This window comes from Epinephelus fuscoguttatus, linkage group LG19, assembly GCF_011397635.1.
Source record: "Epinephelus fuscoguttatus linkage group LG19, E.fuscoguttatus.final_Chr_v1".
Lineage (NCBI taxonomy): Eukaryota > Metazoa > Chordata > Actinopteri > Perciformes > Serranidae > Epinephelus > Epinephelus fuscoguttatus.
In genome coordinates this window covers 21308436-21326031 of record NC_064770.1, presented here as the reverse complement: position 1 = coordinate 21326031, position 17596 = coordinate 21308436, and the positions used below count along the sequence as shown (strand labels likewise).

Sequence of the window (17596 nt, the reverse complement as noted above, 5' to 3'; positions counted from 1 at the left end):
CCTCTAATAACCTGTGACAGGCTGTTATGATACCAGAAATATCACACATTCACATATATGTAGTTTTTGTTGAGCTGCAAGCATCACATGGGTTTACATTAGCAAAGGTTTATGACAAAATCACTTGACAACTCCTGTGTGCAAACAGCAAGAGAGTAGAAGAGGAGACGCTGTGCTGCTGCCAGAGGAGCCGCTGAATGAGTTCCCTCTGAGCGGTAAGTCGCTAAAAGAGTCTGAGAAACATTCAGGACACCAAGGTCTAACGTCACCACAGTTTATTCTACACTAATGAAGCTGCTCCTCTTTTTAGAACCACAGCGGAGTCTGTAATAATTTCGCTTTCAGCCATGCTTGTTGTCGCCGTATGTAATAGTATGACATCAATAAGTCAACAACTCAAAACACCTCAGGTATCACAATATGAATTTTTCATATCATACCAAAAACTGTGTCAGTATTATCATGAAGGCTACGATATGGTCCAACCCTAGCCTTCACCAACCAGCAAAGTTGTAGTTTATATCCATGTCTGACCAGACTCATACATTATATGTAGTGAAGAATTTGAATTTAAGAAAAGGTAAGTGTATTTTTTGGTGAAACGTGGATGCTACATACACATCTTCAACATGATAGCACAGAAGATCTCTACAATCAGCACAGTCTGGTGGGAACCCAAGATTAGTGTCACTAATTTAGTATCTAACCAAATGTCTCCCCTTCTACTCCTTGACGTTATGGCGTCATGTAATGGCCATAAAAGTGTTTTTGCAGAACATTATGATGTCACAGTGATTTGGACCTTTGACCTTTTCGATATACAATGTCATTACTTTATCATTTTGTCCTGCAAGACATTTGTGTTGAATTAGGGCACCAAACATGTTTTGTGAGGCCACAATGACCTTAACCTTTGACAACCAAGATCGAATCAGTTCATTAATGAGTCCAAGTGGATGTTCGTGCCAAATTTGAAGAAATTCCCTCAAGGTGTTCCTGAGATATCATGTTCACAAGAATAGGACGGACAGACAAACAACCTGCTGTCACTAGTGTGGAGGCATTAAAAAAACCAAACAAAAAAAACACATACTGCTTCCCAGAACATTGACACAATTTAAATATTTGAATAAATGTAACTAGGATTAGGATTCACAGTAACAAGCATAAATCAAACAGTTCTGTTACCCAAACCATCAACAACAGTCATTATTAATAATTGTCACATTATCTACTCAAATGATCAGAGTTAGCATTTAGCCTCATTCTGGGAAGTGCACTTCAAATCTCAAATAGCTGTCCTTCAGAACTCACTCACCAATTTGGCCCGCAATGACCGGCGGGTAGACGATGAGCTGAATGAGCTTGTTGAGCAGCTGGTGCAGGAACCTGACGCAGGTATCCAGCAGAGCCCCTCTCAGTGCAGCCATGCTGGCCTTCAGCTCCCCCTCCATGTTTGCCTCGGTGATGATGACGTCCTTCAGGCGGAAGGGGAAGGAGTACTCCTCCAGAACGTACACTAGAGTGAAGAACTTATCGAGGTGGGGGTCCTGGAGTTAACAAAAGATAAAATATTAAGTGTCACTTGAACTGGGTGAATTTTAATGTGGCAGAAATTTTTCAGTAAAAATTTTGTTGATAAAATTTCAGAAACTGTCCTATCAATGCTAACATAATTCCAATAGGGCTTCATAAAGCACATGAACAGGTAGAAACCATAGTATGAAAGGCATATTTGTGTACCTGAGTGTGAACAGAGGAGGCGGCCGTCACCTCGACATTGAACACTGCTTTGTGATTATCCACCCACTTCATGCCTGGGAGCTGAACCTGCCGCAGAGTGACACCCAACTCATTTAACACTCCGTCCTACCACAAATGAGTAGGCAATAGCAGCCAAACTGATGTTAACACAGTCTTTTTAAACACACTCACGTCAGGGGTGAGCACAGAGTAGCTAGGTGGGGGCTTTTCTACCGAGACAGGCAAACTGAAGGAGCCGGTGCGTAGTCGGCCGTGCTGCATCAGAGGGATCCACTGCCGGTGGAAAGAAAGACACGCGAACGCTCAGCGATGGCAAGACAACAGAAGGAGCTCTCAGACAAGTCAGTGTGTGGGCGGAAGTTTTCAATGTGGGCCAGCTGAAGGAGAGTACTCACGGTGTAGCCCACAGGAGTCTCCAGAGGGGTGTTCTGTTTGGGCTGGCAGCTGATGTGGTAGAAGGTGAACAGCAGATGGTGGTTGTCTGTCAGGTTGGCAGGGATCTTCATCTTCATCTCCTCGTAGAACTCAGGAGACCTTTGGAGCAAAAGTTAAACACAATGTTTAAGGAAGAAACAAGTTGGACAAACTCCAGTGGGAGGCAAACAGGGGATTGAGCCTTACTTGTTATGGTAGATGATGGGAGTGTACGCGTCTTGCATGAACTCCGCACAACTCGACTTCCCAAAAATTACCTGGTCAAATAGCAGAGGTTAAATATAGTAGTTCCATAACCAATACGAAGACATCCTTTGATATAATCATCCTCACAGTAGTCTCATCAATCATTCAAAGGATTTCACCATCAGAAAAAATGACTCTCCTTCACAGTAAAATCCAGAATCTATGAATATGGAGATAATGTTCATTTCAAAACATTTGTTAACTACTGGACAGAGGGCTATTACAGTGTTTCGGCAAATTTTAGAATTTTAAATACACTGACCATGTGGACAACAGAGGATAAGTGGATTAAGGGTGACCCTGTAAAGTGTACTATTCAATGATTCGATCTAAGGAGCCTGATTCGACTGCCAATCTCAAAGTGGAATTGTCACGGTGCAGGAAAATGTGGTAATGAAACAAAGGATCATCCCATTGGGGCTATACGGGGGTGCTGATTGTCTGATTTTATATAGAATTGCTTGGTTTCTCCCAATATATCATGATATATATCCTATTTTGGTGTAAAGTTGCTAAGCAGAGCACTCACATTAAAAATAGCACTCACAAAGTAGTAAATATCAAATAATTTATGAACAGTTTTCATCAAAATCAGCAGGGTGGAGGCATGTAGAAACGACTGTGTGCAGCTTGCATCTCTCACTCTAGGAGTAAGTTTGAAAGTTCTGTTAACAACCACAGAAAGCGAGTAGGAACCGAACTTAGCAAAGAATTCTATCACGGGGCGCCCAGTAGCTCAGTGGTTAGAGTGAGAGTCCCATGTACAAAGCCCTTTGCTGCATGTCATCCCTGCTCTCGCCCCTTTACGTCTGTCCTCGCAAATAAAAGGCAAAAAGCCAAATAAAGAAGTACAAAACAAAATATGTGTGCTGTCTGCAGGTCAACCCCTTTCAGTGATGCGGACAACGCTGCTGACGCACCTACACACAGTTTGTTTTGTGTGCCTACACATGCACCCCCAACACAAAACAAACAGCGCTGGATGGAGTGCATCCTCTTATAAAATAAACTCTTGCACCAAACCGAGAAGACAACTTGTTTAATTGACTGTTTCAGCTCTTTTGACTGGTGTGGAAAATGGAAACTAATGTCACAAATGAGAATAAGGATCAGCAAGAAGAAAAATAAAATGAATGATTTGACTATCAGTTGACAAAAGGCCAAATTTGACAGATCAGATTCATGGTCGGGGACACCCCTGAGGTGGATTGTGTTGGAGAAGTTGTAGGTGCTATGGATGTTTTGACACCTTTTCTGTTTCAACTTGCCACTGCTGTCTGCCCACAGCCTCTGTATGTACAAATGAGCAAACCACAAATGCCTGCCTTCAAAGTGTACAGGGGTGGGGTGAGTGTTTGATACTCAAAATATAGCTTTTGGATGGAGTAACACTTGTAGCTAGTAATGCATAGTGTGAATCAACCATTTCATATTCATTAACCCCAAGTAGTTACAGTTAAAAAAAGGAGAGATCCCAAAATGTAACTCCACTTTGCTTCCCTCTGTGCTAAAATAAAAGGCCCCTTTGAAGAAGTTCACTCTTCCAAGAATACATCGTATATTATTTCACTGCCTCAAGCCATTCTTTGTGACTGGAGTTTCATTTTCAGAACATCGCAGTCACTTATTATCCTTGAGTGTGACTCACCGGCAGAGCTTGACTGGGGTCCTCTGCTGCCATGAACTGAACCTTCACAGCGATGTTTCTCACCGAGCCCTGACGACTGCTGAAGTTCAGACTTTGGGGGTAAACATAGAGCAGATTCCTGAAAGGCAGAATGAGGCAGGGCAGAGAATAAGACAGAGAGAAATTAACAAATCCCCAAACCATTACACAGTTAGAGAAACATTGCTGGTAGTTGAACAGTCACAATCATAACAAACAAGCTGCAGGGAGACCGTTTCACAACCTGGTTGAAGCTTGTTATGTTGTCAACATGTGTTAACAGTGTACCACGTTACTCTGCAACAATTGTTCCTGACAACCCCTCGAAAACATTTGACAGTCTTATTCTTGGAAAAAGAAAAAGATAAGAGTGTGTGCACATGGGAAAAGTGTGACCCAGTATTGGATTAGCTTGGTGAAAGTCACCTTACTCCTATCCAAGGCAAACATCAGAGGTAACATTTGTTCATCTTTTAAATCAGCTGATTTTATTCACCTGTCAAGAGGCAACAATGCAGCACAAGACGACTTTGTTAAAGTAACATTAAATTACATTTACTATGCAGTACATTTTATACATTTTCTGTATCAAACACAGGAGTGCGACACACGTTGTTATTTATGTCGCATGTGTTTGTGACCTAAATGACAAAATGAGTCCCTCAGGGGTTAAACTTCAAGGCAGGGTCACTGAGACCAAGGCCATGGAAAAGACCTGTGATCGAACCACAGCTGAGCTAATGTTTTACCAAGTATTGCATGTACACATCCAATATAAGGCGCACTGATCACCCTCCAAATTCATCATTCACTGGATATTCTGATGATGCTGATATCTGCACAGCTGCGATAGACAAATACATGTTATAGCGTTTCTTTCTCATTTTTGAGCTTTTACATAACGCCAGCTTTTTCCTTAACTGGCTGGGAAGAAAATCACAAACTTTTGAACAGCTGAGTGAAACAGACAACTAGACTACAGTTTGTAAACAACAGATATTTTGAAGATGATCTGGGGTCTGTGCCTGCTTTGTCTGGCTGGGGGTTTAGGAGCAGCCCATGTGGGTCCACTCAGGAAAACAGGCAAGACGGAAGACAACACTGTGCAACAGGAAGACGTCAATGTACTCATGTTTGGTATCATACAGTTCAGCGAATCCTTGAAATATGCTTTTGAAACCACTGAGGCAAAGATAGCTAAAATCAGCCAGACTCTGATAAGCCATGAGGGGACTCTGCAAAAGCTGGGAGAGGAGACTGAGCAGGCCGCGGAAGAGGAGAAACAGATGAAAGAAATGATACAGTTGCTACAGGTAAGAAAACACAGAAATATGCAAACAGCAGATTCCCCATGTGCTGCTGAATGGTTGTGTTATTATAAAAAAAGATAACTACTGAGAACTACAATCATACTGCAGATCTAAATGCAGGAGCACAGGGAGATGGAGGCAGTATCTCAAGTATGTAAAATCCCCACCAGATTAAACTTCTGTGATTCTCAGCTCCCGAAAGAAAAAATGTTGAACAGACATAACAAAGCAGCGTTTTTCTGATTTACAAAAGTGTTAAACACAACAATGCCTATACTGTGTCTCAGACCCAGTTTTCTTTTGCAAGACACGAAATCATCATACGATTCTTTCATCTATCTTCCTGATGTATATGGATAAATGTAAGTCTTTCATCTGAGATAAGAGAGTGTCATTAGAAAGCTGCATGTCACACTGTGGGGCAGGCAGCTGCCAGCTGCACTGGGATCAGTGCTGGGGGAAGAGGATAATATGGGCAGATGCTCTTTTGACAGGCCCAGATGGCCAAGCAACAGGCTGAGACCAAGATGACTAAAGATTGGCTGGCCGGCATGGAGCAGGAAGAGGTGGCGCTGAGAACAAAAGTGAAGAAGTTGGAGACATACGTCAACACCAGCAGCAGCATCAAAGAGCTGCAGGTAACAGAAATATGATAGTCTCTCTATAGATACAAGAAACAGCCACACTGTCACAACAGCACATGTCTGAACACCTGACACTTAATGCCTAATTAATTATACTCCTGTTCCTTAGGAGAGAGCAGAGGAGCATTCCTACGTCTTGAAAAGTTTACAGCATTTGACCCAGTTCCATAAAGAGAATATTGAGACACTGAATGAGCAACTCTCAAAACTGCAGGAGATGGTGAGTCACTTGTCGGAAGCATGCAATGTTTCATTAATGTTTTCATTTCATTAGACTTACAATTTTGTTTCCTTCTTCCAGAGTGAAAATATGACATAATTTATACGAGATTCACCGGTGAAGTCTCCCAGTCCACCCAGATCTCAACTCTGTAACGTCACTGCACTCCCTTCAAACCCTGCAATGTGTGATATAGATCTACTGTATGCCCAGAACATAGTTTTTGTTAGTGCTCTTCTGATTATGTGCTTGTTGTTTCTTATCTGCGTCTCATATTTTTGTGATTTTTTTGTCTTCTGTTTGTCTTGACTTTGATGTAGTTTGTAAACTTTGAGCTGTAGTTATTAAATTATTCACCGTTAAAATAGTTATTTAATTATTTAAGATTTTTTAAGTGTCTTGTATAGTTTGTAAGCTTGTGTGTAGAAAAAAACACATTAAAGATAATAACTTGTGTTTGTATTTATATATTTTACAAAACAGTGACATCAATAAAATGAGTTTCAATTTGAAATTTAGAACTTGCTGTCATCTTTGCAAATTCATACATGTTATTCCTATCATCTAAGACTATCTAAAAACATGAGTAAACATAAACAACTCTCTCCCCAATCCAAAAACTAGAGTGCAAAAACTCTACTTCGTGACGTCATAGGGTGTAAAGTTTGGAGATGCTCCATAGGCAGTATATTGATAAAGATGTTATAGATGACACTGCACGCAGGGGAGTGTTCAGACTATGTGGGTACATGTTTGAGCTTTGAGAGAGAGTAGCACATGTTCACAAATATTGATTAAGCTTTTCTCAGCCATGGAAATAACATACTGTAATTCTTAATTTGGGCGGAGCTCCCCTTTGAAACTACACATGAAGGTGAAGGCAGAACGAGTATGGCTTTGTCAAAAATCAATACCCAAACACAGTAAGCCATGCATGCAATGATAACGTAACTGTGTATTTGTCCTGTGGGTCAACTGTGCGCATGTGTGTGTCTGTGAGAGGTGAACACTCACCTGTAGGTGGTGTGTGGTGTGTACACATAGCGAGCGGGGAACTCCAGAACATCTTTGGTTGGGCGAACACGCAGGTCAGGGTAAGGCTTCACGTGCAGCAGCTCTGGTGACAGACAATAATGAGGCGAGTCTGGAGCTGGAGAGATGTCAATCTTCAACTGGGCTGAAGGACAAAATAAGTCACAACAAGACAGAAAAATCATTCATCACAAATTCTCCATAAACCTTCCGACATGAATTCAGACAATTTCTCATCAACACCTCGACTATTCATGGCATTTACCTGTGACGGGCCTCAGTCGTCGCAGAACAGAGGACGGTCTGCGCATATCTGCCAGATACTTGTAGAGGTCCTCATCGCTCAGTCTGTCCCCCTCCTTCATGTTAACAAACAGAAGAGCAGAGTGTCTATTGGGATTACATACATTAAATTATAATATAGTTATAATAGCTGTCACTTCTAAAATAGAACGACAACAGCCAGCCTAAACTCCACAGAGTTCCAGGTGACTGATTTGTCTTGCATCATGACACGAGGCAGTTGTTTCTCGGTTAAAATAAAAAATGACAAATAATCGCCACACGGGGAACTGATTAGCCAATCAGCGCCACAGGAGGGATGAACGCCGCTGTCAAGTTGTTGCCAAGCATTATGAAGCAAAATGCTGGGACCAATGAGGAGTAATAACAACAACTGCAAGCACTCTAGAAAAGATAGACGCTGCTATCGAGGCTGTTCCAAATTGACGTGTCTTAGTATTGCCTGGCATTGTACTTTGTTTTTACTTAAACCCGGCAAACCAAGTATGTAGGCATGGCTACGCATCAGTGTGAACTTAAAATGATGTTAGAGTCAGGTGGATATGTTGTTCTCCAGTGACTGAATAGAAAATTTGAATGCCCTTCCTCCACCTCCACACAAATCGGCTCAAGTGGAGGCAACGTCAGACTCAAGATGGAAAAGGAGAGTACAGTTGGCTGTTCTGTCTGATATCAGTACTTGTGCTTTGTTGAGCGGAAAGTGCATTTGATCTTATCACAGTAACAGAACAACATAAACATAAAATGTTGAAATAATGGATTTTATTAGAAAAATAAACATAGTTTTGAAAATATTCCCTAACTTTCCTAATGTAATGATTCTCTCTGACGTAAAAAGCTTTCTAATTGCCACTTCTTACCCTTACATTTTTATGAAGGCAAGTGTCCAGCCTCTTCTAATTTTTGTTTCCAGGTTATTGGTTAAAGTAGTATCATTTTAACTTGTGTGGTTTCCCCTCCCTCCTCAGTGACGTGGTGTAACTCCACTTTTTTGTTATGAAAACATTAGTAATGTCGGCTCCTTAGCTTTCTTCATTGCAGCGATGACACTCAGTTTTACCAGTGAAATGATGAGTACATTAGAGTCAGCATAACTGTATGAATGAGTCATAAGACTAAGTCTGACCTGTTTAAAGAAGTTGGTGACAGTTAATGTTGCCGGACGGAAAGTGGCAAAGTTGCACATGTCATCCCCGACACTCATCCGCTCGAAGCCCTTCTTCCTTTTCTCATTCCATGTGCCAAGACCTTTTCGCTCTAGCAATAAGAGAAGTCATAAATTAGGGAGGCATGTGCATGAATGTTAATTTTGCAATATGTTTTGTCACTGTAACCGGCTGGATGCCCTGTGTACATGCATGTGTGACACTGAAACTGAGGACATGTCTGAGGTCAGCAGTACCAGAGTCTGAGTCAGGGTCTGACCGATCCAGACCTCCCACACTGCTGACGATGTTGAGAAGATGAATGGCCGTCCAGGCAAAAGGCATGCGAAAACGGCCGAGGCGACTGCACGCCTGCTCTGCCTGCAGACGCAGCTTCTCCAGCTTCTCCTTGTGCTGCAGTGGGCCAGAGAGCAGATGCGATATGATGAAAGAAATCAAAAGATGAAGACAGGATTAAATTATGTGCAGCGGCCAACAGTTTTGGCCTGTCAAAGAGGAGGGTAAATATTGCAGTTTACCCAGACAGAATTGAGTAATTTTTATGACTAGACAGAAAAAGGATCCCACGTGCATGCTGGCCACCTGCCCTGAGCATTGCAACAGTTTAAAACACATTTTTGGCTCCGTTACCTTGGTGGAATCTGACTCTTTCATAACCATGTAGGGTTCACAGCACTCTCCAATGTCTCCTTGTTGAAGGACTTTCTCAAGCTGAAATACATGCACACAAGTGTTAACACATCTTTAATCACATACTAGGATTTCACATGAGTTTTTAAAATTAAAGTAGAGCTTAAAAGCCAAAAATAAATACTTGTTTTATACCACTAACATTAGCTCAGACTCTTTAGAGTAAAGTGGGCTCTCTCAGTACCTTAATGACCAAGAAGATATCGGCCGAAGGGTATGTGATGGAGAAAATGGCAGAACGGGCCAGGGTGGAGATGGCTATGTGAGGCGTGTGGGGTTTAAGCAGCCCTTTCATCTGATCCGAGTTGAGGTCAAAGTAGAAATTTTCAGAGATCTGTTGGAGGAAAGATTGAGATAAGCGGGAAACGGCGGAGGGAGGGGAAGGAAAGATGATAATGGAAATGCACGTCAAGGGATTTTAATTCAGTTTGGACTCAGTGATCTAAACCGCAAGACCACTTAGACCTTTTTGAGACAAAGGAAATTCAATTAGTTAAGCATGAGCTCAGCATTACGTAAGTGGCTTTATAGAGTGAAAGTCTTTGGAAGACCACTCATTTTATCAAATAAAAAATGATCTGCTACCTTTTTCTTTTCCTTGACGTCATACAGAGCAAGTGTTCCAAATATTGGCTCGATTTCTATTTCAAACCTGAAAACACATAAAATATAATAGTGAGATATGGAGAGCATTGCGGATGTTTCAAAAAATGAATCAGAGTGTAAGGACATAAATGTCAGCCCTTATACTCTAAATGTTACTCACTTCAGAGACAGACACTTGACCATGATCCTCTGGCCACAGTGTTCCTTGGGCACTTCAGGGACAGAGCATCTCTCCACTGCTTCATCCTGCCGCACACACACAAAGACGGCCTTGTACAATACACACACCAGCATAACATTTACACAGATGTCATGGCAACGTAGCAGCAGGGAAAGCGATAGTGTGTACACAGATAAAAAGGAAGAAGAATGGAGTACAAAAAGGAGAACATGGAGGAAAGAAAAGCAAACAGTTGTGCAGAAGTGGTTGGGTTTGCAGACAGTATAGACATTCATTTCATGGGAACATTCAATAATGTTACTCTGAGCTGAACAAATGGCGACGACGTTTGCCAACATTTCCAACCAAATGTTCTACTGGGTATAGTTTTAAGTTGTGATCTCTGAGATTAAGTTGCAATCAAGCTCTGTTGTTAAATGCTTACATTACAGATAGTAATACTTAGGTACTACATGAAGGTTAAGACAATAACCTCACATATTAAAGCAGCAAAAACAAAACAAACAAAAACGAAACAAGCAGAATTTGAAAATACACTCTCCTCCTGCAGCTCTCTGGTCTCTCACAACAGATGATTCATTCTAATCATCCTGATCGTGATTCAGGTGTCATTATACAGCGGCAATTCTATGTGAATTACCTTCCTGTTTTCTTTAAATGACACTGTGATTTGAGGCTCTAGTTAACATTGGCTACATCAACATGAATCTGAATTAGCTGCAGGTGTAAGCCACCATTTTCTCTCCATATCTGAAATGCTTCACCGATACTGACACATGTATTGCATTTATTGTCAGACTCTCTTTATGACTCTCTTTTTGACAAGTCCATCTTTGCTCTGCAGTGTCGGTAGTTGTTGCCAATCCTGGAATAGCAATGTTTTCTGCAGGACTTTCTGCCATTGAATCAGGCTTTCAGTATCTAATGGGACGTGCACACACATCTACAGGGGCAATAGGAACACCCTCTCTCTGAAACAAACTGTGATTGGTCAAAGTCTCCCGACAGGAGCTGGATTTTCTAGAGCCTCAAAACAGAGTCAAGAAGCAGTTTAGAAGTCTAGTGTTCTCAGAGAGTACTTTAATTACAATATGCTGAAAGGTTATTATGGATTTTTTTTTTCCCAATGACGCCAAAAAACAATCTATATCAGCTATGCTGCCTTTGCTTTGCTTACTAAGCCTGAATTATATTTTTAAAATTGTAATAGTATATTCAGCTATTAGAATTCCTTATTAACTTTGCAAAGCTTAAGCTTGAACTGCATTATTGAAGATGAACTAGTAATAAAGAGTCATAAAGAGTACTTAATTATATGATAAAGTTAGGATTTGTTTACATTAAAGGAATAATTCAACCTCAAAATGATCATTTGTTTATAACCCCGTGTGACATTCATGTAGAAAAGCCCAATATCATAAACTACAATTTGCCTCAGAAGGCTTTACAGCATGTGACAGCCCTTGGACTCTCACAGCAGATAAGGAAAATCTCCCCAGAAAATCCCATCTAATGGAAAAAAAACGGTAGAAACCTCAGAAGAGCAACTGAAGGGGGATCCCTCCTCACAAATTCAGTGTAACAACAGTGAAAAATTGGCGATGAAATGTTCCTTTAACACACCCTCTTCCACAACACAGGCAGATACAAGTTGTATTAATACAAACCTCATCGGGTGGAGGGTACAGGCCCAGGAGGTCACAGTGGCGCCCCTGCAGACGTGCCTCAGTATTACGCCGGTCCATGTCCTCTGCAGCTGCACGTTCCAGCACAGACGGCAGGAGGGCGTCTGGGGAGGAATTCTTCAGGTCAAAGATACTGGAGGCCCAGCTGCCCCGAGGAGTCTCATCCAGGCTGACCGACCGCCGCTTTGCGTCATCCTGAAGCACATAAAAGTGAAACGAAGAGGTGAGATCATGTGTTTTTTTTTCCTTCCAGGCAAAGATGTCACCTTTAAGTGGTCACATCAGATGTTTTAGAAACATGAGGACAATGTGCTACAGATCCCATTACCTTATTACCCATCTAAGATGATTCATATGGAGACTGTGTAATGGATAATGGACAAGGTATATATCCATTTATCCATTACTCATTCTCCATGTGATGAATTCGCTGAGCAGAATACAAGTCATGCTGCCTTTCCCATCATAACAAGACTCAAGCTTCTTTGGCTGGCTATTCCCCACATCTCTTTGCCCAGGTATCAAATGATGGGAGTTTCAGTAAAGTGATAATGCTCTAAGCTTTTACTTGGCATTACTGTGCACAGTAGATCAATAAAATTTGTTTAATGAACCCAAAATGACTGATTGCTCACTCAGCGTTTCCGATAACAAGTCCTTTGAACATCACCACCATCTACCTGGTCATCCTGGCGCTCAGCAGCAGCAGCCTCGTCCAGTTCAAAGGTCTGTTTGACCAGCTTTCGCTGCCTCTCCCTCTGTCGCTCAGAGTTGTGAGGTGTGTATACAGTACTGTAGCGCTGGTATCTACAGGAAATCCACAAATAAAGTTGTCTCAGTAATAATGTAACCGTCAGTCACATGTACAGTGAAGAGCGAAGAGTGGTTCACATTATTAAACAATTAATGAAACATGTACTGTAGGTTAATTCAGCTGGTACCACACTGACAGCTGAAACCACTTACTTTCTCTGAATGACGAGCCAGTCATCTGTGTAGACTGCCAAGGCGTCTCTCACTCTGGGATCTAGAGAGCTACATAGAAAAACACATTAATAATTGAGCAAAGCATGCTTTTAATATTTATGTTCTTTCAGTGTCAGAGAGAGAGAGAGGCTTTGTTCCTATCTGTGATGAAGTGTGTCCTCCATTACAGTAATATTAATCCTCTGTATGTGTGTGTGGTAGTGTAAAAATCAGAGAGGGATGTGTGTGTTACAGTATGAGAGTTGTGTCGCCCATTAGCACTCAGACTCACTCCTCTTCCTCAGGCAGTGGGGGCTCCAGTGTAATGCACTCTTTGTCCAGATGGAGGAGCTCCAGGTCATCCTGGGGGAACTCCATCAACTGCCTGAGCGGGCCAGGCTCCACCCCAGGAGCATGGCTGCTCACATACTCCTCAAAGTCCACCGGCTCAACCACCTCTGTCAGGGGCAGCTGTCAATCAACATTAGACTATTATGTACCAATAACTGTGACATGGCCATGGTGACAGGTCTTAATCTGATCAGCAGGATCAGAAGGACTTACAGGGAGTAGTAAAAGGAAGCATGAGGTCATGATAGACCGGTAAGGGATGTTTAACATTTGTATATGACACAAAGAAAATTAAAATAAAACAGACAGGGAGTCATGAAACAACACTTATAGTTACAGTGGCCTTGTAAATATATATGAATATAACACAAAAAAATAGTTACTGTTAAGTAAATTCAAAAGTTCATGGGCTTTTCATTTAACACAGTGCCAAAGATAAAAACTTTGCTCATACCAACCAATAGTAAATGCATTTTTTTTTCCTGAATCAAAGCTCACAGCAACATATTGCATATTCTCTAACGGCAAAGCATAGCCTATGAAACATATATAGATGTAGAGGCCTAGACATATGAAACACACTGAATGTAACTGCCTAATGCTTTGCTTTGCTTGCTTAATTTTCCAATGTCGCCACCGCACTCTTATTCCAGGCCCCATGATGGCTGCCTTATCATCAAAGTAATTACATTGCGTTCTTTGTTTACTTGAAACATGCTCTCAAAATTCACCATTCCTCTGATAGCTAGAATGTAATATGAGACTACACATTGTTTAAATTGAATAACCAGATCTTTTTTTGATCATTTAAATTTCATGTATCACGGATCAACTAATTGATAAATCATTTTCATTCCTACTTGTAACACATTTTACATGTTCACCGTTACAAGATACCAAAGGGTAACTTTAATGTTATGTTTGAATGGTGTGTCAATTTTCGGCTCTCAATCCTTCAAATCTTGATGCACCTATTTACTTTCCATTGTTTATGTTACAGCCAAAGAATCTGCCACAGACACAGCTGCTAGCAATCACTTACTGTATGTAAAGCCACTAGGTGTTTATCTAAAATACAGTTTAATACACTGTCTCAGAAATATTATTCTAAAAAACATTTTCACTCATTGTCTTTGCCCTCATGCACCTCTAGACTGCACTGAGTTAAAAGTCTCTGCTCTGGTTTCTGGTTTACAGTCCACAGAGTCTGCTGGACTAATTTAAAACTCCACCGTCATCCTTGTAATGTGACAGCAGACACTTCCCAAAACACAGCATCTTATACTCTATTTTGGGTGAGCATCCATGCAGAAACCTTGCCTGGCTGTTAAACAACACAGGTGAGCAAAGAGTAGGTATATCATGTTTCAAAACCAAGTCACGCCTGCTTGTCAGCACTAATTAAAACTACACTCATGTGCACTCCTTGTATCTAAAGTTAAACCTAACTCAAAAAGTTACATCCATCAACCTCTGACCCTTGCTAATTGGAGTTTTAAACCTGCTGGCTTAAAACTCTGGCAAGTTAAACACAGGGTGACTCACAGGGTGGTGTGCGCCTCCTCGTTTCTTAGTCAGCTGAGGAGAGCCATAGTCTCTAGACACTTGTTTTCTGACCTCTGCAGCTACCGTCCTGAGAAAGAAAGAGATATGAAAGATTTGTTAGCTGGTGAACAGAGAAGAAAAGCACACGTTTACAGACATGAAAGCTAGCTGTTAAAATACAGTTAATGGTCAAGATAAATCAAAATACAAAGTGACTAATTTGAATGCATGAATCTCATAATCATGCCATTGTTTGCATGCTTCACTTAAGGATCCCAGAACTAAAATCACTTCAAAAAGACTTGGTGGGGATATCTGCATAAATGAAATGCTTTTTAAATTGATGATTCTCATTTACAGTTTTCAGATTCTGTGTTAAAACTGTAAAAGGGAAGTGCCAAGTCAATCTGAGCTTGCATATCTCAACCTCCAAGTTTCAGATACATGTCCTACACAATCTGTAAAGCAGAAGTTTTCAGCTTCTGGTGCTACTAGTAGCGATGCTCAAGGCCAACAGCTGTTCTGAATAGGGACTCAAGCGGATCTCACGGAGAGGTGGCGAGCTGGCTCCAGGGAGCAGGCACGGAGCCAGAGCTCTGTCCATGGCCTTTATGGAGTAACGGCAAATGGAGGCTTAAAGAGCGAGACAAAGCAGGAAAAAAAAATCCTCTCACAGTGACAGCAGACAGCTGCTCCTTTAGAACCACACAAAATGTCTGTTTCTCTCATATACACAGCTGCAAAGGCTTCAACATTTCCCAAACCATGGTCCTCATGATTACATAGCTATGGTTCATGCCTTCATTCCATCAGACAGACATGAAGACCTATGACCTCGACTCCCATCTCCAAGATGTAGCAAGACTTCCTGATGATGACATAGCAACCTTTTTTTTGCATGTTTAACTTTTTATGTGCACTATCATCTGAAGATGTGGAAACAGTTTCTGCAGCCTTCAATCTGAAACAGGAAAAAGGAAAGCTATCGACTGCAAGGGCAATAGCCAGAACACCCCTTCCCACCCTTTCCTGCATCCTGCACCAAACAATGGTCTGGGTCCCACTAGGAAAAGGACATACAGGACTTGGGGAATGCAGTGGGAGAATGGTCAATATAGCTAATATCCCTACATGGCATTTTACTGATAACCAACAAGGAGTATTAAACAAAGTGACAGGCTACCAATAGTGCAATATACGAATTAAAATAATGTCACCATGAGATGGAGCCTGGTCTTAAGTTTATAATAACTGCTGTGCAGACATGATTTCAGCAAGGTTTTCATCAGGGTGAGAAGATATTCACTAAGAGGTGATGATAAGAATCTGCCATCTTATTTGTTTTCTCACAAGCTACTGGAGAAGATAGCAGATACTGCAATACTAAGCTGTTTTTCATTAAATGAACTGTGTCGATGTGTTTTGAAGGAGCCCCATTTATAAAGAGGTCTATTGCATCAAACAGGGAGGCACTTGGCTGCACATACTTCCACACACACTCAAGGGCGATTAAAGCATGCTATTCAAAGAGCCAGTTGACAGATGTGGCATGCCTTTACGATTTCTCCTGGAACCTGATCAATATTTATTCAGTACAATAACATGCTAGATATCCAGTCCGTGCAGTACTAACGTTATACCCTTTCACGAGGAGGGCAAACCAGTTTACAACATGTGGAAACAGGTTGCTACAATAACGCTGCGAGGCGTTCACACGACACAAGAACAAAACATCATGATGAATGTAACTTGGTGCTATTTTAATGTGTGTGTGAGACATTAAAGTCGGTGTTACTATACTTTAATACTCACAAACGGCAAAACTGAGTCAGCAGATTAGCCATGAGCGTGTTAATGTTATCGTTAAGTAGCTCAATCATTGTTGATGGCAATGCTCTGGCGACGCTACGTTAACGCACACAAAACATGCTAGTAAACTCTTCAAAGAGCCGGAGACCGTTTACACGAGCGCAAACTGCTTCAATTAACATTAGTTTAATAACAGAAAAGTAAAGTTGTGTTTACACTAACCGGTTTATAGGGAATGATACCTTAAATCCTAGCATACTGGCTATATGTGCCGTCTGTCCAGCAGGTCACTCTCACGCAGCGCGAGCGGCACAACTGTAGCTGTTAAACAATAACTTCAGTTACTGTCTCACCGGTTGATTTTATGAGCAAACGCCCTCCTTTCGCTCGCCGTAGATGTCATTTCTCGTCCCCATGTAAAGAAACTCCTCGAAGTCAAACTGAAAGTACTCCCCTCCTGCTGCGCCTTGGCTACGTCCCGTCTTGTCGTGTAGGGATGCGGACTCTCTCTCAGACCGCTTCCTTCTCCACGCTGGGACTGGGCATGGATCCCTCCTTGTTCCTCCTAGCGGCTGGGAGCCGGGAGTTAGCGTCAAGTCCGCCATTTTACATGCACTACATCCGGTGTCACTTCAAAATAAAACACTACGTAAAATCAGATTCGCTTTCATTATTAACTCTTTATTCAGTTACACACATTACATTGACACTAGTTTTGTGGCATGTTGTTCACAGTGCCATTTTACAGATATTAGCAATTTCAAATCAGCGTATTAATATATTTAAATGCCACACTGCAATGGAAGTCATTACCCTACTTCCGGTCCTACTATTCCTCCCCAATCATTTGACCAGGTTGCACTGGCTGACTAGATCCACCATCTGTTCATGCAGAAATCTCACCTGACCGGTTTACAGCGACCTGCAAGCGGCTCATATCCACCTCAGTTTAGGGTTTCACTGGTTTCATTTCTGTG

General features: G+C 41.6%; 2 protein-coding genes across 4 annotated transcripts in view; one reads left to right on the top strand and one right to left on the bottom strand.

Moving 5' to 3' along the window:
• The window catches only part of LOC125880038 (dedicator of cytokinesis protein 7-like), a 36110-nt gene extending 18951 nt beyond the window's left edge, over nt 1–17159 (bottom strand). For all 3 annotated transcript variants that reach the window (XM_049562247.1, XM_049562248.1, XM_049562249.1), the window contains exons 1-20: nt 16973–17159; nt 14811–14898; nt 13207–13385; nt 12915–12983; nt 12629–12755; nt 11931–12143; nt 10243–10328; nt 10062–10128; nt 9661–9810; nt 9417–9497; nt 9023–9179; nt 8747–8877; nt 7583–7676; nt 7300–7462; nt 4094–4211; nt 2386–2456; nt 2160–2298; nt 1936–2037; nt 1744–1830; nt 1319–1550 (exon numbers count right to left, since the gene is read on the bottom strand). In XM_049562247.1, the coding sequence (XP_049418204.1) occupies nt 1319–1550; nt 1744–1830; nt 1936–2037; nt 2160–2298; nt 2386–2456; nt 4094–4211; nt 7300–7462; nt 7583–7676; nt 8747–8877; nt 9023–9179; nt 9417–9497; nt 9661–9810; nt 10062–10128; nt 10243–10328; nt 11931–12143; nt 12629–12755; nt 12915–12983; nt 13207–13385; nt 14811–14898; nt 16973–17022 (2404 nt within the window). In that variant the 5' untranslated portion in view covers nt 17023–17159. The remainder of the gene's footprint in view (nt 1–1318; nt 1551–1743; nt 1831–1935; nt 2038–2159; nt 2299–2385; nt 2457–4093; nt 4212–7299; nt 7463–7582; nt 7677–8746; nt 8878–9022; nt 9180–9416; nt 9498–9660; nt 9811–10061; nt 10129–10242; nt 10329–11930; nt 12144–12628; nt 12756–12914; nt 12984–13206; nt 13386–14810; nt 14899–16972) is intronic.
• On the top strand, nt 4939–6634 carry angptl8 (angiopoietin like 8). The gene is made up of 4 exons (XM_049562274.1): nt 4939–5424; nt 5916–6059; nt 6175–6285; nt 6367–6634. The coding sequence occupies exons 1-4, from the start codon at nt 5119–5121 to the stop codon at nt 6382–6384; spliced, it is 579 nt and encodes a 192-aa protein (XP_049418231.1). The 5' UTR covers nt 4939–5118; the 3' UTR covers nt 6385–6634.
• Nucleotides 17160–17596: the final 437 nt, after the last annotated feature.